General features: G+C 50.1%; 1 protein-coding gene across 2 annotated transcripts in view; it reads right to left on the reverse strand.

The window, feature by feature from the left end:
• The window catches only part of VAC14 (VAC14 component of PIKFYVE complex), a 209,289-nt gene that overhangs the window by 141,800 nt on the left and 42,558 nt on the right, over nt 1-24,931 (reverse strand). For both annotated transcript variants that reach the window (XM_068260029.1, XM_068260028.1), the window contains exons 7-8: nt 19,850-19,956; nt 3,021-3,155 (exon numbers count right to left, since the gene is read on the reverse strand). In XM_068260029.1, coding sequence (XP_068116130.1) covers nt 3,021-3,155; nt 19,850-19,956 — 242 coding nt within the window. The remainder of the gene's footprint in view (nt 1-3,020; nt 3,156-19,849; nt 19,957-24,931) is intronic.

Consider the following 24,931-nt stretch of genomic DNA (forward strand, 5'->3'; position numbering starts at 1 on the left):
TTATGTATATGTGTATGTATATATGGTTATGTGTATGTATATATGGTTATGTGTATGTATATGTGTATGTATATATGGTTATGTGTATGTATATGTGTATGTATATATGGGTATGTATATGTGTATGTATATATGGTTATGTATATGTATATATGGTTATGTATATGTGTATGTATATATGGTTATGTATATGTGTATGTATATATGGTTATGTATATGTGTATGTATATATGGTTATGTATATGTGTATGTATATATGGTTATGTATATGTGTATGTATATATGGTTATGTATATGTGTATGTATATATGGTTATGTATATGTGTATGTATATGGTTATGTATATGTGTATGTATATGGTTATGTATATGTTATGTATATGGTTATGTGTATATGGTTATGTATATGGTTATGTGTATATGGTTATGTATATGTGTATGTATATATGGTTATGTATGTGTATGTATATATGGTTATGTATATGGTTATGTATATGTGTATGTATATGGTTATGTATATGTGTATGTATATGGTTATGTGTATATGGTTATGTGTATATGGTTATGTGTATATGGTTATGTATATGTGTATGTATATATGGTTATGTATATGTGTATGTATATGGTTATGTATATGGTTATGTATATGGTTATGTATATGTGTATGTATATGTGTATGTATATGTGTATGTATATGTGTATGTATATGGTTATGTGTATATGGTTATGTGTATATGGTTATGTGTATATGGTTATGTATATGGTTATGTGTATATGGTTATGTATATGTGTATGTATATATGGTTATGTATATGGTTATGTATATGTGTATGTATATGGTTATGTATATGTGTATGTATATGGTTATGTGTATATGGTTATGTGTATATGGTTATGTGTATATGGTTATGTATATGTGTATGTATATGTGTATGTATATGGTTATGTATATGGTTATGTATATGGTTATGTATATGGTTATGTATATGGTTATGTATATGGTTATGTATATGGTTATGTATATGTGTATGTATATGTGTATGTATATATGGTTATGTGTATATGCATATAAGCTTCACACCTCTTTTTCACTTATGTGTTATGGACTCTTTATGGACATATTGTGCAATATTCACATTTTGATTTCTGGAATATTATGGAGCTTATGTTATGCATTGGTCATGTAGTTGATTTTTGGAGCCACCAGCAGCAGCTGACTGCTGACGTGTATAGGCATCTCTGTAAGTTGTATGTGATGTGATATTATCGTGTGCCACCCATTATTTGGTATTTAATTGCTCTTATAGATCCTTGTTGACTATATTGGATATACAATAAAGATGTAACTGTTGTGACTATATCGGAGTGCTATTTCTCACATTCCCTCTTCTTTCTTTGGGACATAGCAGTGCATTGTGAAAGAGATTGTAAAGCCGTAAGGGCCCCGTAAGTTTGACCCATCGGAGCTTACTGAGCATGTGCGGCCTGGCCACAAGCCCTGCCCCCCTGCTGCGCTCCCGTGGCTGGCGCATGAAAACCGAACCTATGGGAGCCCGTATAGAGGATCTAGGCAGTGGTGTGGAGCGATGTGGCCAGAGGGGGTGGAGGAAGCTCCGGGTATCTATACACATTTTTTTTCTATCCTCCCATTTCAGGTACACAGTAAACCTGTTTATGATTTTCTGGCCACGAGACCACTTCTGCTAATGAAGATATCTGTTCTGGTTTATAAGGTAAGAGCTCCCTCTGGTGGCCAGAATAGAAGAAGCAGTTTCGTACACTCAGGTCTGTCTGTGGTTGGCAGCTGTGTATAGCAGGAGGCTCAGAAAGCATCACAAATAGCAAATACTCTATTTTAGTAGGACTCCCAGGAGATAAGAACACTAAGTACAAGCAAGCCAAGCACTACACATCCTCTGGGGGTAAAGTTATCTTTTCTTAAAGCCTTATCAGAGCTAGAGATGGATAAATGGGTTACACTGGCAATAACACGTTACATTAGGTGGAATGAAGCAGATCCTACACAATGCAGCAGGGATCCGATCACATCAGCCCGTTCAGTTAGTGTAACGCAGGTTTGGGTTCCGTACAACAGATCGGTCGGATGAAGAGGATGGCGACACCATCAATGGTAGCTTCGGCTAGAGCCCACTAGCAGTGTTTTTTTGCCAGCGCTTTCAGAACACTCTCCCATTCACTTGAAGCAATAAGTTTACACAGTACAAGACCCTGCTGCTACTACTATGCCATTCACTTGAGATTCGCAGTACAATCACGGCAAAATTGTTAATGCCGATTTTGCTGCGATTCTCATTCAAGTGGAAGGGAGAGCATTTTCAAAACTCACAACGCTAGCAGAACACGCTGCTGGTGGGTTTATCCCCTTCTGCTCAGCTGCTTGCACAGCACCACCTGCCACCATCTATATGTCAGTTTATTGAGGCCCCTGCGCACAGAAACGCCGGTATACTGATCCCAGAGACCCAGAAGAAACATCAAACTACAACTGATTTGTAATAGACCAATGAGAATCGTCCCTGCCCAGGAAGGATTCTCATTGGGTCACTGAGTAGTGGACCACTGAAAATCATCTGTGGTGCTCAGCGAGGATTCCCATTGGTCTTTTGCACACCAATGTGAGGCTGCTGCTTCTGGCGGGGCTCTGGGATAGGTATACTGGCTTTTCTAGCATGAGGGGATGTGAAGGAGCAGCAGCAGCAGCAGAACGCGGATACAAATACTGAGCACATTGTGTAGCCGGAAGAGAGAACCGGACGAGAAAATGATGCCTAATGTATCCAAAAGGTCTGTTTACACGGAAATCGGATCAGTTTGTCACCCGGGACAGTGTGAACCCAGCCTGATTCCAGCTTGCATGTAAATATAATGCACATTGCACACCGCTTGTAAAGGGGCCAGTCACACACACGTCCTGTACAAGCGGGGGTTACTGGCGTCTCGGGGAGCTGCTTTGTGTACTGATCCTGTGAAATGTATACATTAGTCTCAGACAAAGGATACTCTTCTTGCGGTCATCGTAGGACAGACAGGGCAGGACGGCAGTGAGAATCCCAGAGGAGTATGGGAGCATCACTCGTCCCGCTAGCTGCAGGAACTCCCTCATCCAGGACATGGCGGTCAGCTGAATCAGGTCATCTGCGGGGGAGGAGCAAGAGAATGCAAAGTATGGTCATATTCCATGAAACACTTTATATGGACGTGTCCCACACTCGTGTATAAGTGACTGTCTACTGGATCCATTCACACCCCGAGACACAAGAGTACCCCAAACAGCTTTTCTCACTTCAAAATCCTGAAGGTCAAATCGACTAACAAGTGTAGTGGAGTCAAAGTCAAATTTGCCAATTCACATGTGATCACTTCTAACTCCTCCCCTCTGATGAATCATGCTGTCTATTTGGAGAGAAGACAGAATAGTCGTGAGAAGGGTGGGGGGTGTACAGTGGTCATGTAATGGCGAGAGTGGATATTCGTACACCTTATAACCTGCAGCGTGACATCGGGAAGTTGCGGTGCGAAGCAGATTACAGGCGGTCGTTCTAATTCACCCGATGGGAAAACACCACGGCTGCACGTTACAAAGCTCCCGTCTAATGATAAATGCTTCGTCTAATGTGAAAGTTAACATGAAGGTCAAAACGCACGATCAATTCCTAGTGTGAAAGAGCCCTTATAACAGAGTTAGTGCAAAACGTATGCTAATATTTGCACTAATGTCTATAGCTTGCGACTGAACCAAATACTGGTGCATTTCTAAGCTGCAGAATTTTGTATAATATATTAGCATAAATTAAAGCTAATGGGAACCCATATTTAAATAAAAAAGTCAGATACTCACCTAAGTAGGAGGGAGGCTCTTGGTCCCATAGAGCACTCCCTCTCCTCTCCCTGCTGCTGTCCTGGCTCCCCCGTAGCAGTATTCGACCGTTTCGGTCAAATACCTCTGTCTCCCGGCCAAAGGGAGGCTTCGGGAAGTCTTCAGGAGCCAGAGTGCTCCCGAAGACGGGCCGCTCTACACTGCGCATGTGCGACCGCCCTCTATGACGCACTCGCGCATGCGCAGTATTGTAGCTCAAAGAACAAAAAGAAACCTCCTCGCACTCCAATGAAAAAGACTGGTACATATAGGTGCAAAACGCCTTACAAATATTGTGCCTCCACAAACAGGTTAAAAGCTTGTTGCAGTCTTTGATAGAAGATAGCGTGGGCACCAATATATTCCAAGCAGCATTTATTGCACATGATAAAACTTTCCACCTAACCAACCTGTACCAACAGGAGGTAAATATTCACTTTTAGTTAGCATAGAGCCCAATGTTTGACCTCTTCTAAATGTTACTGTAGGGGCTTGTGTTACTCTAGGGTCAAGACTTTTGTCCTGCTCCAGGATCTGCCAATTACGTTTGATAATACTTCGTAATTCATCGGACATCGGGGTATAATCAAAAACTGATTTTTTACTTGTTTTTCTGTCGGTTTCAATAGTTCGATTCGGTCAATGTTTCTCACTTTGGCTAGGGCCTGGTCTAGATTACTCTTCTCATACCCCCTAACCTGGAAACGGTGACGCACCCGCGGCCAACCTTAGAGGCCAGCAGATCATTGGCCAGACATACGGAGGGGCGTGTGGTACAACTGGTATTTGCTTCCGCCCCCCGCTGTGGCGCTACATGTGATTTCCAGCGGCGCCATAGCGACAGGCTTCCCGTGATCAAGCACCGGTCCGGTGCGAAACAATTGTTGGGGACCAGGTTCTGTGTGTGTGGTGATCTCTGGATGGTGATGTACAATGGTTTTTACCTTATGACACTGCTGCTTTGTTTTATCATGTGCAATAAATGCTGCTTGGAATATATTGGTGCCCACGCTATCTTCTATCAAAGAGCGCATGCGCAGTATGGAGCCGCCTGTCTTCGGGACGACTCGGCTCCCGAAGTCCCCGCAGTGGGGGATTGGAACGGAGGAGCCAGCGCAGCACCGAGGGCACCCGGAGAGGAGAGGGAAGGCTCATTAGGACCCGTGCCTCCCTCTCCTTAGGTGAGTATCTGACTTTTTTTTATTTAAATACGGGGTCACATTAGCTTTAAGCAGCAACTCTGCATTATTACCATCTTATTGACCATTTCCATTGCTGGGTAGCAATGTCTGTAACAGGTCTGTGACAGGTTGCTAGGCTGTTTTTTTGTTTTGTTTTTTTAAGGGGAAACTGAAGTGGGAAGAATATGGAGGCTGTCATATTTATTTCCTGTTAAACAATACCAGTTGCCTGGCAGCCCTGCTGATCTATTTGGCTGCAGTAGTGTCTAAATAACACCTGACACAAGCATGCAGCTAATCCTGTCAGATCTGACAATGTCAGAAACACCTGATCTGCTGCATGCTTGTTCAGGGGCTGTGGTTAAAAAGTATTAGAGGCAGAAGATCAGCAGGGCAGCCAGGAAACTGGTATTGCTTAAAAGGAAATAAATATGGCAGCCTCCATATACCTTTTGCTTCAGTTTTGCTTTGAAGTGAAACATTTAGGGCCCTTTCCCACTGCAGGCGATTGAGTTCATAACGCAAACGCTAGTGATTTTTTTAATCGCTAGGTTTGCCATTTAACATCGGAATCGCACCAGGTATTTTCCAGCACCGCAATTAAATTTTGCCAAAGCGGGATCGCTTTCTGGAGAAATGTTTAAGGGCAATTTTATAGCGCAAATGCTCTGCATATGTAAAATCACAATCTCTTAAAATTTTTTTAAAATAATTGCAATCACTGGTGTTTGTGATTAGTGATTGCGAGTGGAAAAGGGCCCTTAGGAATAAGAAAAAAATCAAGAGAGACAAAGATGACACATGGCAATCGTAGCTTACTGGATGTTAAGCGGTTGGATTAGTAGACGGAATAGACTGCTCACCACCAGGTACATAATATATCCAGAGTTCAGGAAGAAAAGTAGGTCTGGCACCAGTCTGCTGCTTCAGTGAAAATTTTACTCCAACAAGTACAGTAAGGTTTACATTAGAGAGTACAAAAAGACGGCCTGACAGACGTTTCGCAGAGGCCAAAAGGGCCTCTGACGAAGCAGGGGGACCTGCGAAACGGCTATCAGGCCGTCTTTTTGTACTCTCTAATGTAAACCTTACTGTACTTGTTCGAGTAAAATTTTCACTGAAGCAGCAGACTGGTGCCAAACCTACTTTTCTTCTTGAGCTCTGCCCTTAGGAATGAGTGTTGTAGGTGGTTACGCTTTAGGTCTGTGTGACCTTAAGGAGCTTTTACACTACACACAGTACGAATGTGAGGCATTAACACCTGTGTTTCTATCATAAAAGCGTGCTGCAGTGCGCTGGGCATGCACTACAATACAAGCACGTTTTGCTTATTGTAGCAGTAGCAGTTGTCAGTAAAGCTTTGTTTTTATATGTAAATGTATTTTTTTTTCCAATTAGTGGCAAAAAACGCATACGCTTTTATGCGCTAAAAAAGCGCACATATTCACTTGCGCTTTACAGTTCAGCGCACAGAAATGCGTGCAACCCTACGTTTTTGTAATGCTGCTCAGTGCAGCGCATAGATGCGGACCAGCTACATTTAATTACATGGGAAAATAAATACCTTGCTGAACGCACAGGGCAGTGTGCTGTGAAAAGCGCACAGAAACGTCCCTGATGTGAACGAGGCCTTAACGCAAATCAGCAGGTACAGGGCAACAGGGCAAAAATACTGCAAGGGAATGTAGACAACTGGAGGGGGTTCCTCCGCTGCTCCACCCAGGAGACTCACCGGAGGACTGGCAGTGTATGACGAGGATATTGTGGAGGAGGAGACTCACCGGGGGACTGGCAGTGTATGACGGGGATATTGTGGAGGAGGAGACTCACCGGGGGACTGGCAGTGTATGACGAGGATATTGTGGAGGAGGAGACTCACCGGAGGACTGGCAGTGTATGACGAGGATATTGTGGAGGAGGAGACTCACCGGGGGACTGGCAGTGTATGACGGGGATATTGTGGAGGAGGAGACTCACCGGGGGACTGGCAGTGTATGACGAGGATATTGTGGAGGAGGAGACTCACCGGATGACTGGCAGTATTGTGGAGGGGAGACTCACCGGAGGACTGGCAGTGTAGGACGAGGATATTGTGGGGAGGAGATTTACCGGATGACTGGCAGTGTATGACGAGGATATTGTGGAGGGGAGACTCACCGGAGGACTGGCAATGTATGACGAGGATATTGCGGAGGAGGAGACTCACCGGATGAGTGGCAGTGTATGACGAGGACATTGTGGAGGAGGAGACTCACCGGAGGACTGGCAGTGTATGACGAGGATATTGTGGAGGGGGAGACTCACCGGAGGACTGGCAGTGTATGACGAGGATATTGTGGAGGGGGAGACTCACCGGAGGACTGGCAGTGTATGACGAGGATATTGTAGAGGGGGAGACTCACCGGATGACTGGCAGTGTATGACGAGGATATTGTGGAGGAGGAGACTCACCGGAGGACAGGCAGTGTATGACGAGGATATTGTGGAGGAGGACACTCACTGGAGGACTGGCAGTGTATGACGAGGATATTGTGGAGGAGGAGACTCACCGGAGGACTGGCAGTGTATGACGAGTATATTGTGGAGGAGGAGACTCACCGGAGGACTGGCAGTGTATGACGAGGATATTGTAGAGGGGGAGACTCACCGGAGGACTGGCAGTGTATGACGAGGATATTGTAGAGGGGGAGACTCACCGGATGACTGGCAATGTATGACGAGGATATTGTGGAGGAGGAGACTCACCGGATGAGTGGCAGTGTATGACGAGGACATTGTGGAGGAGGAGACTCACCGGAGGACTGGCAGTGTATGACGAGGATATTGTGGAGGGGGAGACTCACCGGAGGACTGGCAGTGTATGACGAGGTTATTGTGGAGGGGGAGACTCACCGGAGGACTGGCAGTGTATGACTAGGATATTGTGGAGGGGGAGACTCACCGGATGACTGGCAGTGTATGACGAGGATATTGTGGAGGACACTCACTGAAGGACTGGCAGTGTATGACGAGGATATTGTGGAGGAGGAGACTCACCGGAGGACTGGCAGTGTATGACGAGGATATTGTGGAGGAGGAGACTCACCGGATGACTGGCAGTGTATGACGGGGATATTGTGGAGGGGGGAGACTCACCGGATGACTGGCAGTGTATGACGAGGATATTGCGGAGGGGGAGACTCACCGGACGACTGGCAGTGTATGACGAGGATATTGTGGAGGGGGAGACTCACCGGACGACTGGCAGTGTATGACGAGGATATTGTGGAGGGGAGAGTCACCGGAGGACTGGCAGTGTATGACGAGGATATTGTGGAGGGGAGACTCACCGGAGGACTGGCAGTGTATGACGAGGATATTGTGGAGGGGAGACTCACCGGAGGACTGGCAGTGTATGACGAGGATATTGTGGAGGAGGAGACTCACCGGAGGACTGGCAGTGTATGACGAGGATATTGTGGAGGAGGAGACTCACCGGATGACTGGCAGTGTAGGACGAGGATATTGTGGAGGAGGAGACTCACCGGATGACTGGCAGTGTATGACGAGGATATTGTGGGGAGGAGATTTACCGGATGACTGGCAGTGTATGGCGAGGATATTGTGGAGGGGAGACTAACCGGAGGACTGGCAATGTATGACGAGGATATTGTGGAGGAGGAGACTCACCGGATGGCTGGCAGTGTATGACGAGGATATTGTGGAGGAGGAGACTCCCCGGATGACTGGCAGTGTATGACGAGGATATTGTGGAGGAGGAGACTCACCGGATGACTGGCAGTGTATGACGAGGATATTGTGGAGGAGGAGACTCACCGGAGGACTGGCAGTGTATGACGAGGATATTGTGGAGGAGGAGACTCACCGGATGACTGGCAGTGTATGACGAGGATATTGTGGAGGGGAGAGTCACCGGAGGACTGGCAGTGTATGACGAGGATATTGTGGAGGGGAGACTCACCGGATGACTGGCAGTGTATGACGAGGATATTGTGGAGAAGGAGACTCACCGGATGACTGGCAGTGTATGACGAGGATATTGTGGAGGGGAGAGTCACCGGAGGACTGGCAGTGTATGACGAGGATATTGTGGAGGGGAGACTCACCGGAGGACTGGCAGTGTATGACGAGGATATTGTGGAGGAGGAGACTCACCGGATGACTGGCAGTGTATGACGAGGATATTGTGGAGGAGGAGACTCACCGGATGACTGGCAGTGTATGACGAGGATATTGTGGAGGAGGAGACTCCCCGGATGACTGGCAGTGTATGACGAGGCTATTTTGGAGGAGGAGACTCACCAGAGGACTGGCAGTGTATGACAAGGATATTGTGGAGGGGGGAGACTCACCGGATGACTGGCAGTGTATGACAAGTATATTGTGGAGGGGGGAGACTCACCGGATGACTGGCAGTGTATGACGAGGATATTGTGGAGGAGGAGACTCACCGGATGACTGGCAGTGTATGACGAGGATATTGTGGAGGAGACTCACCGGAGGACTGGCAGTGTATGACGAGGATATTGTGGAGGAGGAGACTCACCGGATGACTGGCAGTGTATGACGAGTATATTGTGGAGGAGGAGACTCACCGGATGACTGGCAGTGTATGACGAGGATATTGTGGAGGGGGACACTCACCGGATGACTGGCAGTGTATGACGAGGATATTGTGGAGGGGCAGACTCACCGGATGACTGGCAGTGTATGACGAGTATATTGTGGAGGAGGAGACTCCCCGGATGACTGGCAGTGTATGACGAGGATATTGTGGAGGAGGAGACTCACCGGATGACTGGCAGTGTATGACGAGGATATTGTGGAGGAGGAGACTCACCGGATGACTGGCAGTGTATGACGAGGATATTGTGGAGGAGGAGACTCCCCGGAGGACTGGCAGTGTATGACGAGGATATTGTGGAGGAGGAGACTCACCGGATGACTGGCAGTGTAGGACGAGGATATTGCGGAGGGGAGACTCACCGGAGGACTGGCAGTGTATGTCGAGGATATTGTGGAGGAGGAGACTCACCGGATGACTGGCAGTGTATGATGAGAATATTGTGGAGGGGGAGACTCACCGGAGGACTGGCAGTGTATGACGAGGATATTGTGGAGGAGGAGACTCACCGGATGACTGGCAATGTATGACGAGGATATTGTGGAGGAGGAGACTCACCGGATGACTGGCAGTGTATGACGAGGATATTGTGGAGGGGGGAGACTCACCGGATGACTGGCAGTGTAGGACGAGGATATTGTGGAGGGGGGAGACTCACCGGATGACTGGCAGTGTATGACGAGGATATTGTGGAGGGGGGAGACTCACCGGATGACTGGCAGTGTATGACGAGGATATTGTGGAGGGGGGAGAATCACCGGATGACTGGCAGTGTATGACGAGGATATTGTGGAGGGGGGAGACTTACGGGATGACTGGCAGTGTATGACGAGGATATTGTGGAGGACGAGGATATTGTGGAGGAGGAGACTCACCGGATGACTGGCAGTGTATGACGAGGATATTGTGGAGGAGGAGACTCACCGGATGACTGGCAGTGTATGACGAGGATATTGTGGAGGAGGAGACTCACCGGATGACTGGCAGTGTATGACGAGGATATTGTGGAGGGGGGAGACTCACCGGATGACTGGCAGTGTATGACGAGGATATTGTGTATGACGAGGATATTGTGGAGGAGGAGACTCACCGGATGACTGGCAGTGTATGACGAGGATATTGTGGAGGAGGAGACTCACCGGAAGACTGGCAGTGTATGACGAGGATATTGTGGAGGAGGAGACTCACCGGATGACTGGCAGTGTATGACGAGTATATTGTGGAGGAGGAGAATCACTGGAGGACTGGCAGTGTATGACGAGGATATTGTGGAGGAGGAGACTCACCGGATGACTGGCAGTGTATGACGAGGATATTGTGGAGGAGGAGACTCACCGGATGACTGGCAGTGTATGACGAGGATATTGTGGAGGAGGAGACTCACCGGAGGACAGGCAGTGTATGACGAGGATATTGTGGAGGGGGAGACTCACCGGAGGACAGGCAGTGTATGACGAGGATATTGTGGAGGGGGACACTCACCGGATGACTGGCAGTGTATGACGAGGATATTGTGGAGGGGCAGACTCACCGGATGACTGGCAGTGTATGACGAGGATATTGTGGAGGAGACTCACCGGATGACTGGTAGTGTATGACGAGGATATTGTGGAGGAGGAGACTCACCGGATGACTGGCAGTGTATGACGAGGATATTGTGGGGAGGAGACTCACCGGATGACTGGCAGTGTATGACGAGGATATTGTGGAGGAGGAGACTCACTGGAGGACTGGCAGCGTATGACGAGGATATTGTGGAGGAGGAGACTCACCGGATGACTGGCAGTGTATGACGAGGATATTGTGGAGGGGGGAGACCCACCGGAGGACTGGCAGTGTATGACGAGGATATTGTGGAGGAGGAGACTCACCGGAGGACTGGCAGTGTATGACGAGGATATTGTGGAGGAGGAGACTCACCGGAGAACTGGCAGTGTATGACGAGGATATTGTGGAGGAGGAGACTCACCGGAGGACTGGCAGTGTATGACGAGGATATTGTGGAGGAGGACTGGCAGTGTATGACGAGGATATTGTGGAGGGGCAGACTCACCGGATGACTGGCAGTGTATGACGAGGATATTGTGGAAGGGAGAGTCACCGGAGGACTGGCAGTGTATGACGAGGATATTGTGGAGGAGGAGACTCACCGGAGGACTGGCAGTGTATGACGAGGATATTGTGGAGGGGGAGACTCACCGGATGACTGGCAGTGTATGACGAGGATATTGTAGAGGGGGGAGACTCACCGGATGACTGGCAGTGTATGACGAGGATATTGTGGAGGAGGACACTCACTGGATGACTGGCAGTGTATGACGAGGATATTGTGGAGGGGGAGACTCACCGGATGACTGGCAGTGTATGACGAGGATATTGTGGAGGAGGAGACTCCCCGGATGACTGGCAGTGTATGACGAGGATATTGTGGAGGAGGAGACTCCCCGGATGACTGGCAGTGTATGACGAGGATATTGTGGAGGAGGAGACTCCCCGGATGACTGGCAGTGTATGACGAGGATATTGTGGAGGAGGAGACTCCCCGGATGACTGGCAGTGTATGACGAGGATATTGTGGAGGGGGAGACTCACCGGATCACTGGCAGTGTATGACGAGGATATTGTGGAGGGGAGACTCACCGGATGACTGGCAGTGTATGACGAGGATATTGTGGAGGAGGAGACTCACCGGATGACTGGCAGTGTATGACGAGGATATTATGAAGGGGAGACTCACCGGATGACTGGCAGTGTATGACCGGGATATTGTGGGGAGGAGACTCCCTGGATGACTGGCAGTGTATGACGAGGATATTGTGGAGGAGGAGACTCACCGGATGACTGGCAGTGTATGACGAGGATATTGTGGAGGAGGAGACTCACCGGATGACTGGCAGTGTATGACGAGGATATTGTGGAGGAGGAGACTCCCCGGATGACTGGCAGTGTATGACGAGGATATTGTGGAGGGGGAGACTCACCGGATCACTGGCAGTGTATGACGAGGATATTGTGGAGGGGAGACTCACCGGATGACTGGCAGTGTATGACGAGGATATTGTGGAGGAGGAGACTCACCGGATGACTGGCAGTGTATGACGAGGATATTATGAAGGGGAGACTCACCGGATGACTGGCAGTGTATGACCGGGATATTGTGGGGAGGAGACTCCCTGGATGACTGGCAGTGTATGACGAGGATATTGTGGAGGAGGAGACTCACCGGATGACTGGCAGTGTATGACGAGGATATTGTGGAGGAGGAGACTCACCGGATGACTGGCAGTGTATGACGAGGATATTGTGGAGGAGGAGACTCCCCGGATGACTGGCAGTGTATGACGAGGATATTTTGGAGGAGGAGACTCACCGGATGACTGGCAGTGTATGACGAGGATATTGTGGAGGAGGAGACTCACCGGATGACTGGCAGTGTATGACGAGGATATTGTGGAGGAGGAGACTCCCCAGATGACTGGCAGTGTATGACGAGGATATTTTGGAGGAGGAGACTCACCGGATGACTGGCAGTGTATGACGAGGATATTGTGGAGGAGGAGACTCACCGGATGACTGGCAGTGTATGACTAGGATATTGTGGAGGAGACTCACCGGATGACTGGCAGTGTATGACTAGGATATTGTGGAGGGGAGACTCACCGGAGGACTGGCAGTGTATGACGAGGATATTGTGGAGGAGGAGAATCACCGGATGACTGGCAGTGTATGACGAGGATATTGTGGAGGAGGAGACTCACCGGATGACTGGCAGTGTATGACGAGGATATTGTGGAGGGGCAGACTCACCGGATGACTGGCAGTGTATGACGAGGATATTGTGGAGGAGGAGACTCACCGGATGACTGGCAGTGTATGACGAGGATATTGAGGAGTAGGAGACTCACCGGATGACTGGCAGTGTATGACGAGGATATTGTGGAGGGGGAGACTCACCGGAGGACTGGCAGTGTATGACGAGGACATTGTGGGGAGGAGACTCACCGGATGACTGGCAGCATATGACGAGGATATTGTGGAGGGGGGAGACTCACCGGATGACTGGCAGTGTATGACGGGGATATTGTGGAGGGGGGAGACTCACCGGATGACTGGCAGTGTATGACGAGGATATTGTGGAGGGGAGAGTCACCGGAGGACTGGCAGTGTATGACGAGGATATTGTGGAGGAGGAGACTCACCGGATGACTGGCAGTGTATGACGAGGATATTGTGGAGGAGGAGACTCCCCGGATGACTGGCAGTGTATGACGAGGATATTTTGGAGGAGGAGACTCACCGGATGACTGGCAGTGTATGACGAGGATATTGTGGGGAGGAGACTCACCGGATGACTGGCAGTGTATGACGAGGATATTATGAAGGGGAGACTCACAGGATGACTGGCAGAGTATGACGAGGATATTGTGGGGAGGAGACTCACCGGATGACTGGCAGTGTATGACGAGGATATTGTGGAGGAGGAGACTCACCGGATGACTGGCAGTGTATGACGAGGATATTGTGGAGGGGGAGACTCACCGGATGACTGGCAGTGTATGACGAGGATATTGTGGAGGAGGAGACTCACCGGATGACTGGCAGTGTAGGACGAGGATATTGCGGAGGGGAGACTCACCGGATGACTGGCAGTGTATGACGAGGATATTATGAAGGGGAGACTCACCGGATGACTGGCAGTGTATGACGAGGATATTGTGGAGGGGAGAGTCACCGGATGACTGGCAGTGTATGACGAGGATATTGTGGAGGGGAAACTCACCGGATGACTGGCAGTGTATGACGAGGATATTGTAGAGGAGGAGACTCCCCGGATGACTGGCAGTGTATGACGAGGATATTTTGGAGGAGGAGACTCACCGGATGACTGGCAGTGTATGACGAGGATATTGTGGAGGAGACTCACCGGATGACTGGCAGTGTATGACGAGGATATTGTGGAGGAGGAGACTCACCGGATGACTGGCAGTGTATGACGAGGATATTGTGGAGGAGGAGACTCACCGGATGACTGGCAGTGTATGACGAGGATATTGTGGAGGGGAGAGTCACCGGATGACTGGCAGTGTATGACGAGGATATTGTGGAGGAGGAGACTCACCGGATGACTGGCAGTGTATGACGAGGATATTGTGGAGGGGAGACTCACCGGATGACTGGCAGTGTATGACGAGGATATTGTGGAGGGGAGACTCACCGGATGACTGGCAGTGTATGACGAGGATATTGTGGAGGAGGAGACTCACCGGAGGACTGGCAGTGTATGACGAGGATATTGTGGAGGAGGAGACTCACCGGAGGACTGGCAGTGTATGACGAGGATATTGTGGAGGAGGAGACTCACCGGAGGACTGGCAGTGTATGACGAGGATATTGTGGGGAGGAGACTCACCGGATGACTGGCAGTGTATGACGAGGATATTGTGGAGGAGGAGACTCACCGGATGACTGGCAGTGTATGACGAGGATATTGTGGAGGGGAGAGTCACCGGATGACTGGCAGTGTATGACGAGGATATTGTGGAGGAGGAGACTCACCGGATGACTGGCAGTGTATGACGAGGATATTGTGGAGGGGAGACTCACCGGATGACTGGCAGTGTATGACGAGGATATTGTGGAGGAGGAGACTCACCGGAGGACTGGCAGTGTATGACGAGGATATTGTGGAGGAGGAGACTCACCGGAGGACTGGCAGTGTATGACGAGGATATTGTGGAGGAGGAGACTCACCGGAGGACTGGCAGTGTATGACGAGGATATTGTGGGGAGGAGACTCACCGGATGACTGGCAGTGTATGACGAGGATATTGTGGAGGAGGAGACTCACCGGATGACTGGCAGTGTATGACGAGGATATTGTGGAGGAGGAGACTCACCGGATGACTGGCAGTGTATGACGAGGATATTGTGGAGGGGGAGACTCACCGGAGGACTGGCAGTGTATGACGAGGATATTGTGGAGGAGGAGACTCACTGGAGGACTGGCAGTGTATGACGAGGATATTGTGGAGGAGGAGACTCACCGGATGACTGGCAGTGTATGACGAGGATATTGTGGAGGGGGAGACTCACCGGAGGACTGGCAGTGTATGACGAGGATATTGTAGAGGAGGAGACTCACCGGAGGACTGGCAGTGTATGACGAGGATATTGTGGAGGAGGAGACTCACCGGAGGACTGGCAGTGTATGACGAAGATATTGTGGGGAGGAGGACACTCACCGGATGACTGGCAGTGTATGACGAGGATATTGTGGAGGAGGACACTCACCGGAGGACTGGCAGTGTATGACGAGGATATTGTGGAGGAGGAGACTCACCGGAGGACTGGCAATGTATGACGAGGATATTGTGGAGGGGAGAGTCACCGGATGACTGGCAGTGTATGACGAGGATACTTTGGAGGAGGAGACTCCCCGGATGACTGGCAGTGTATGACGAGGATATTGTGGAGGAGACTCACCGGGGGACTGGCAGTGTATGACGGGGATATTGTGGAGGAGGACACTCACCGGAGGACTGGCAGTGTATGACGAGGATATTGTAGAGGAGGAGACTCCCTGGATGACTGGCAGTGTATGACGAGGATATTTTGGAGGAGGAGACTCACCGGATGACTGGCAGTGTATGACGAGGATATTGTGGAGGAGGAGACTCACCGGATGACTGGCAGTGTATGACGAGGATATTGTGGAGGAGGAGACTCACCGGATGACTGGCAGTGTATGACGAGGATATTGTGGAGGAGGAGACTCATCGGATGACTGGCAGTGTATGACGAGGATATTGTGGAGGAGGAGACTCACCGGAAGACTGGCAGTGTATGACGAGGATATTGTGGGGAGGAGATTTACCGGATGACTGGCAGTGTATGGCGAGGATATTGTGGAGGGGAGACTCACCGGAGGACTGGCAGTGTATGACGAGGATATTGTGGAGAGGGAGACTCACCGGAGGACTGGCAGTGTATGACGAGGATATTGTGGAGGAGGAGACTCACCGGATGACTGGCAGTGTATGACGAGGATATTGTGGAGGGGAGACTCACCGGAGGACTGGCAGTTTATGACGAGGATATTGCGGAGGAGGAGACTCACCGGAGGACTGGCAGTGTATGACGAGGATATTGCCGAGGGGAGACTCACCGGATGACTGGCAGTGTATGACGAGGATATTGTGGAGGAGGAGACTCACCGGATGACTGGCAGTGTATGACTAGGATATTGTGGAGGAGACTCACCGGATGACTGGCAGTGTATGACTAGGATATTGTGGAGGGGAGAGTCACCGGATGACTGGCAGTGTATGACGAGGATATTGTGGAGGAGGAGACTCACCGGATGACTGGCAGTGTATGACGAGGATATTGTGGAGGGGAGACTCACCGGATGACTGGCAGTGTATGACGAGGATATTGTGGAGGAGGAGACTCACCGGAGGACTGGCAGTGTATGACGAGGATATTGTGGAGGAGGAGACTCACCGGAGGACTGGCAGTGTATGACGAGGATATTGTGGAGGAGGAGACTCACCGGAGGACTGGCAGTGTATGACGAGGATATTGTGGGGAGGAGACTCACCGGATGACTGGCAGTGTATGACGAGGATATTGTGGAGGAGGAGACTCACCGGATGACTGGCAGTGTATGACGAGGATATTGTGGAGGGGGAGACTCACCGGAGGACTGGCAGTGTATGACGAGGATATTGTGGAGGAGGAGACTCACTGGAGGACTGGCAGTGTATGACGAGGATATTGTGGAGGAGGAGACTCACCGGATGACTGGCAGTGTATGACGAGGATATTGTGGAGGGGGAGACTCACCGGAGGACTGGCAGTGTATGACGAGGATATTGTAGAGGAGGAGACTCACCGGAGGACTGGCAGTGTATGACGAGGATATTGTGGAGGAGGAGACTCACCGGAGGACTGGCAGTGTATGACGAGGATATTGTGGGGAGGAGGACACTCACCGGAGGACTGGCAGTGTATGACGAGGATATTGTGGAGGAGGAGACTCACCGGAGGACTGGCAATGTATGACGAGGATATTGTGGAGGGGAGAGTCACCGGATGACTGGCAGTGTATGACGAGGATATTTTGGAGGAGGAGACTCCCCGGATGACTGGCAGTGTATGACGAGGATATTGTGGAGGAGACTCACCGGGGGACTGGCAGTGTATGACGGGGATATTGTGGAGGAGGACACTCACCGGAGGACTGGCAGTGTATGACGAGGATATTGTAGAGGAGGAGACTCCCTGGATGACTGGCAGTGTATGACGAGGATATTTTGGAGGAGGAGACTCACCGGATGACTGGCAGTGTATGACGAGGATATTGTGGAGGAGACTCACCGGAGGACTGGCAGTGTATGACGAGGATATTGTGGAGGAGACTCACCGGATTACTGGTAGTGTATGACGAGGATATTGTGGATGAGGAGACTCACCGGAGGACTGGCAGTGTATGACGAGGATATTGTGGAGGAGGAGACTCACCGGAGGACTGGCAGAGTATGACGAGGATATTGTGGAGGAGACTCACCGGATTACTGGCAGTGTATGACAAGGATATTTTGGAGGAGGAGACTCACCGGATGACTGGCAGTGTATGACGAGGATATTTTGGAGGAGGAGACTCACCGGATGACTGGCAGTGTATGACGAGGATATTGTGGAGGAGGAGACTCACCGGATGACTGGCAGTGTATGACGAGGATATTGTGGAGGAGGAGACTCACCGGATGACTGGCAGTGTATGACAAGGATATTGTGGAGGAGGAGACTCATCGGATGACTGGCAGTGTATGACGAGGATATTGTGGAGGAGGAGACTCACCGGAAGACTGGCAGTGTATGACGAGGATATTGTGGGGAGGAGATTTACCGGATGACTGGCAGTGTATGGCGAGGATATTGTGGAGGGGAGACTCACCGGAGGACTGGCAGTGTATGACGAGGATATTGTGGAGAGGGAGACTCACCGGAGGACTGGCAGTGTATGACGAGGATATTGTGGAGGAGGAGACTCATCGGATGACTGGCAGTGTATGACGAGGATATTGTGGAGGAGACTCACCGGATTACTGGTAGTGTACGACGAGGATATTGTGGAGGGGAGACTCACCGGAGGACTGGCAGTGTATGACGAGGATATTGTGGAGGAGGAGACTCACCGGATGACTGGCAGTGTATGACGAGGATATTGTGGATGAGGAGACTCACCGGAGGACTGGCAGTGTATGACGAGGATATTGTGGAGGAGGAGACTCACCGGAGGACTGGCAGAGTATGACGAGGATATTGTGGAGGAGACTCACCGGATTACTGGCAGTGTATGACAAGGATATTTTGGAGGAGGAGACTCACCGGATGACTGGCAGTGTATGACGAGGATATTTTGGAGGAGGAGACTCACCGGATGACTGGCAGTGTATGACGAGGATATTGTGGAGAAGGAGACTCACCGGATGACTGGCAGTGTATGACGAGGATATTGTGGAGGAGGAGACTCACCGGATGACTGGCAGTGTATGACGAGGATATTGTGGAGGAGGAGACTCATCGGATGACTGGCAGTGTATGACGAGGATATTGTGGAGGAGGAGACTCACCGGAAGACTGGCAGTGTATGACGAGGATATTGTGGGGAGGAGATTTACCGGATGACTGGCAGTGTATGGCGAGGATATTGTGGAGGGGAGACTCACCGGAGGACTGGCAGTGTATGACGAGGATATTGTGGAGAGGGAGACTCACCGGAGGACTGGCAGTGTATGACGAGGATATTGTGGAGGAGGAGACTCACCGGATGACTGGCAGTGTATGACGAGGATATTGTGGAGGGGAGACTCACCGGAGACTGGCAGTTTATGACGAGGATATTGCGGAGGAGGAGACTCACCGGAGGACTGGCAGTGTATGACGAGGATATTGCCGAGGGGAGACTCACCGGATGACTGGCAGTGTATGACGAGGATATTGTGGAGGAGGAGACTCACCGGATGACTGGCAGTGTATGACTAGGATATTGTGGAGGAGACTCACCGGATGACTGGCAGTGTATGACTAGGATATTGTGGAGGGGAGACTCACCGGATGACTGGCAGTGTATGACGAGGATATTGTGGAGGAGGAGACTCACCGGAGGACTGGCAGTGTATGACGAGGATATTGGCCATCTCTGCATACTTCACACTCTCCGGCAACTTCTTTATCTCTTTCAGGAATTCTCCCAGAGAGACCTCACACCTGCCAGACAAAGAGAACCTGTCAACACACAGCTCACGCTCCATTCTCCTACTACAAGACATGGAAGCTCAGGCCAACCAAATAACCAAAAGCCATGTACACAACTGGGTCAATGTCAGCCAAATACTTCATGACGGCTTCAGGAGACTGTTTAACCCCAGTGTACAAACACACTGCTGGGCCCTCTGCAAAGCAGTCCATTCTGGGGGAATGACACGACTATGTACTCTATAAAGTGCTGTAGTAAATGTCAGAGCAATATAAACACAATAATATGGTGGGTGGTAGATTCAAACTATGTCGGTCCCCAAAAGGGTAAACAGGAACCGTATTGAAAATAAGAAATAACTTTATTTTTTTTACACTATTCAGTTATAAATGATTAAGTCACTGTTTGCCCACTGTAACATCTTTCCTCACCATGATTTACATTCTCAAATGTATTAACATCTTTAGTCCTGCCAGGTGCAGCTCTGAGGAATGTTTGTTGAGAGTTTTGAAGCCAGTAGAAAGTATACCCGGTCCCCCAGAATGCTCTGGGGGTGAGAATGCTGCATATCTCACCAGCCTGAGCTAAGCATCACTTGGAGGGCGGGCTACATACCAATATGCAACAACATATAGCTATATGAAGTGTCCCTGGGAATGAAACCAAGAAGATTAGCGTAGACGTGGGTATCCTGACTAATTACTGCATTGTACCATCCGTCACCATAGTGCCTCAACACTTCATAAAAAGTACCAATAGAAATAATTTATCCTCAGTTTACAGGTTACTGCTCATTTAAAGGGGAACTGAAGAGAGAGGTATATGGAGGTTGCCATGTTTATTTCCTTTTAAGCAATACCAGGTTTTCTTTAACTGCTAGGTGCGTAATTTAGTTAGACCCATTTCCATCTCGTTTACATAGATAACGGTATAGGAAACACAGGGTTTACTTTTAGAGTGACTTTTCTGTATTGTTGGTTTTAGCTCGTTGTTTAGTGTATAATGGGTGACATTCTTTGCCCGATCAGATGTGTCCAATCAGTGATCAGCTGCTGGTTCCTATGCCAACTAAATACTACCAAGGTGATAGGTAACAAGGCTTTTACTCCCGTCTCCCTTGAGGTGGACACACACCATACCTTTTAAATATCTGTTCAATTGAAGAATTGCAATCAATTTTTCTGACAGATTGTAACATTGCAAAACTATGACCAATGTACCCCCCACACACACACGTGTTCAATCGTTCCCCAATTATGTTAAAAATGATTGGAAACGGAGAAAATTGCTTGGGTGTGTATATTAATAAATTCACAAACACACACCATACAATGTTTAGAAAGATTGCAGAAAAATATCTGGCATTCCGGATTGATAAAAATTGAAAAAAAAAAAAAAAAAAAAAAAACAGGAAATCTGATCGGATTTTTCAGTTGAATAAAAAAAAAAAGATCGGATCATATCTATCGAATTGTCGTAAAATCGGATCATTTTATTGTATGGTGTGTGGCCACCTTCAGATTGAGTAGTCTGCTCTGCTATTCGGGAACCCAGCATGCCTAGCTACTAGCGATCTCGGGGATTTCCCCTGCCACAGTCACATCATGGCCTCAGTACCCAGCATACCTAGCTACTAGCAATCTCGGGGATTTCCCCTGCCACAGTCACATCATGGCCTCAGTACCCAGCATGCCTAGCTACTAGCAATCTCGGGGATTTCCCCTGCCACAGTCACATCATGGCCTCAGTACCCAGCATGCCTAGCTACTAGCAATCTCAGGGATTTCCCCTGCCACAGTCACATCATGGCCTCAGTACCCAGCATGCCTAGCTACTAGCAATCTCAGGGATTTCCCCTGCCACAGTCACATCATGGCCTCAGTACCCAGCATGCCTAGCTACTAGCGATCTCAGGGATTTCCCCTGCCACAGTCACATCATGGCCTCAGTACCCAGCATGCCTAGCTACTAGCGATCTCGGGGATTTCCCCTGCCACAGTCACATCATGGCCTCAGTACCCAGCATACCTAGCTACTAGCAATCTCAGGGATTTCCCCTGCCACAGTCACATCATGGCCTCAGTACCCAGCATGCCTAGCTACTAGCAATCTCAGGGATTTCCCCTGCCACAGTCACATCATGGCCTCAGTACCCAGCATGCCTAGCTACTAGCGATCTCGGGGATTTCCCCTGCCACAGTCACATCATGGCCTCAGTACCCAGCATGCCTAGCTACTAGCAATCTCAGGGATTTCCCCTGCCACAGTCACATCATGGCCTCAGTACCCAGCATGCCTAGCTACTAGCGATCTCAGGGATTTCCCCTGCCACAGTCACATCATGGCCTCAGTACCCAGCATGCCTAGCTACTAGCGATCTCGGGGATTTCCCCTGCCACAGTCACATCATGGCCTCAGTACCCAGCATACCTAGCTACTAGCGATCTCAGGGATTTCCCCTGCCACAGTCACATCATGGCCTCAGTACCCAGCATGCCTAGCTACTAGCGATCTCGGGGATTTCCCCTGCCACAGTCACATCATGGCCTCAGTACCCAGCATGCCTAGCTACTAGCGATCTCAGGGATTTCCCCTGCCACAGTCACATCATGGTCTCAGTACCCAGCATGCCTAGCTACTAGCGATCTCAGGGATTTCCCCTGCCACAGTCACATCATGGCCTCAGTACCCAGCATGCCTAGCTACTAGCGATCTCGGGGATTTCCCCTGCCACAGTCACATCATGGCCTCAGTACCCAGCATGCCTAGCTACTAGCAATCTCGGGGATTTCCCCTGCCACAGTCACATCATGGCCTCAGTACCCAGCATGCCTAGCTACTAGCAATCTCGGGGATTTCCCCTGCCAGAGTCACATCATGGCCTCAGTACCCAGCATGCCTAGCTACTAGCGATCTCGGGGATTTCCCCTGCCAGAGTCACATCATGGCCTCAGTACCCAGCATGCCTAGCTACTAGCGATCTCGGGGATTTCCCCTGCCACAGTCACATCATGGCCTCAGTACCCAGCATGCCTAGCTACTAGCGATCTCGGGGATTTCCCCTGCCACAGTCACATCATGGCCTCAGTACCCAGCATGCCTAGCTACTAGCGATCTCAGGGATTTCCCCTGCCACAGTCACATCATGGCCTCAGTACCCAGCATGCCTAGCTACTAGCGATCTCGGGGATTTCCCCTGCCAGAGTCACATCATGGCCTCAGTACCCGGCATGCCTAGCTACTAGCGATCTCAGGGATTTCCCCTGCCACAGTCACATCATGGCCTCAGTACCCAGCATGCCTAGCTACTAGCGATCTCAGGGATTTCCCCTGCCACAGTCACATCATGGCCTCAGTACCCAGCATGCCTAGCTACTAGCAATCTCGGGGATTTCCCCTGCCACAGTCACATCATGGCCTCAGTACCCAGCATGCCTAGCTACTAGCGATCTCAGGGATTTCCCCTGCCAGAGTCACATCATGGCCTCAGTACCCAGCATGCCTAGCTACTAGCGATCTCGGGGATTTCCCCTGCCACAGTCACATCATGGCCTCAGTACCCAGCATGCCTAGCTACTAGCGATCTCGGGGATTTCCCCTGCCAGAGTCACATCATGGCCTCAGTACCCAGCATGCCTAGCTACTAGCGATCTCAGGGATTTCCCCTGCCACAGTCACATCATGGCCTCAGTACCCAGCATGCCTAGCTACTAGCGATCTCAGGGATTTCCCCTGCCACAGTCACATCATGGCCTCAGTACCCGGCATGCCTAGCTACTAGCGATCTCGGGGATTTCCCCTGCCACAGTCACATCATGGCCTCAGTACCCAGCAAGCCTAGCTACTAGCGATCTCGGGGATTTCCCCTGCCAGAGTCACATCATGGCCTCAGTACCCAGCATGCCTAGCTACTAGCGATCTCGGGGATTTCCCCTGCCACAGTCACATCATGGCCTCAGTACCCAGCATGCCTAGCTACTAGCGATCTCGGGGATTTCCCCTGCCACAGTCACATCATGGCCTCAGTACCCAGCATGCCTAGCTACTAGCAATCTCAGGGATTTCCCCTGCCACAGTCACATCATGGCCTCAGTACCCAGCATGCCTAGCTACTAGCGATCTCAGGGATTTCCCCTGCCACAGTCACATCATGGCCTCAGTACCCAGCATGCCTAGCTACTAGCGATCTCGGGGATTTCCCCTGCCAGAGTCACATCATGGCCTCAGTACCCAGCATGCCTAGCTACTAGCGATCTCAGGGATTTCCCCTGCCACAGTCACATCATGGCCTCAGTACCCAGCATGCCTAGCTACTAGCGATCTCAGGGATTTCCCCTGCCACAGTCACATCATGGCCTCAGTACCCAGCATGCCTAGCTACTAGCGATCTCAGGGATTTCCCCTGCCACAGTCACATCATGGCCTCAGTACCCAGCATGCCTAGCTACTAGCGATCTCGGGGATTTCCCCTGCCACAGTCACATCATGGCCTCAGTACCCAGCATGCCTAGCTACTAGCGATCTCGGGGATTTCCCCTGCCACAGTCACATCATGGCCTCAGTACCCAGCATGCCTAGCTACTAGCGATCTCGGGGATTTCCCCTGCCACAGTCACATCATGGCCTCAGTACCCAGCATGCCTAGCTACTAGCGATCTCAGGGATTTCCCCTGCCACAGTCACATCATGGCCTCAGTACCCAGCATGCCTAGCTACTAGCAATCTCAGGGATTTCCCCTGCCACAGTCACATCATGGCCTCAGTACCCAGCATGCCTAGCTACTAGCAATCTCAGGGATTTCCCCTGCCACAGTCACATCATGGCCTCAGTACCCAGCATGCCTAGCTACTAGCGATCTCAGGGATTTCCCCTGCCACAGTCACATCATGGCCTCAGTACCCAGCATACCTAGCTACTAGCAATCTCGGGGATTTCCCCTGCCACAGTCACATCATGGCCTCAGTACCCAGCTTGCCTAGCTACTA

The sequence above is a fragment of the Hyperolius riggenbachi genome, chromosome 11, assembly GCF_040937935.1.
Source record: "Hyperolius riggenbachi isolate aHypRig1 chromosome 11, aHypRig1.pri, whole genome shotgun sequence".
In the NCBI taxonomy this organism is placed as follows: Eukaryota; Metazoa; Chordata; class Amphibia; order Anura; family Hyperoliidae; genus Hyperolius; species Hyperolius riggenbachi.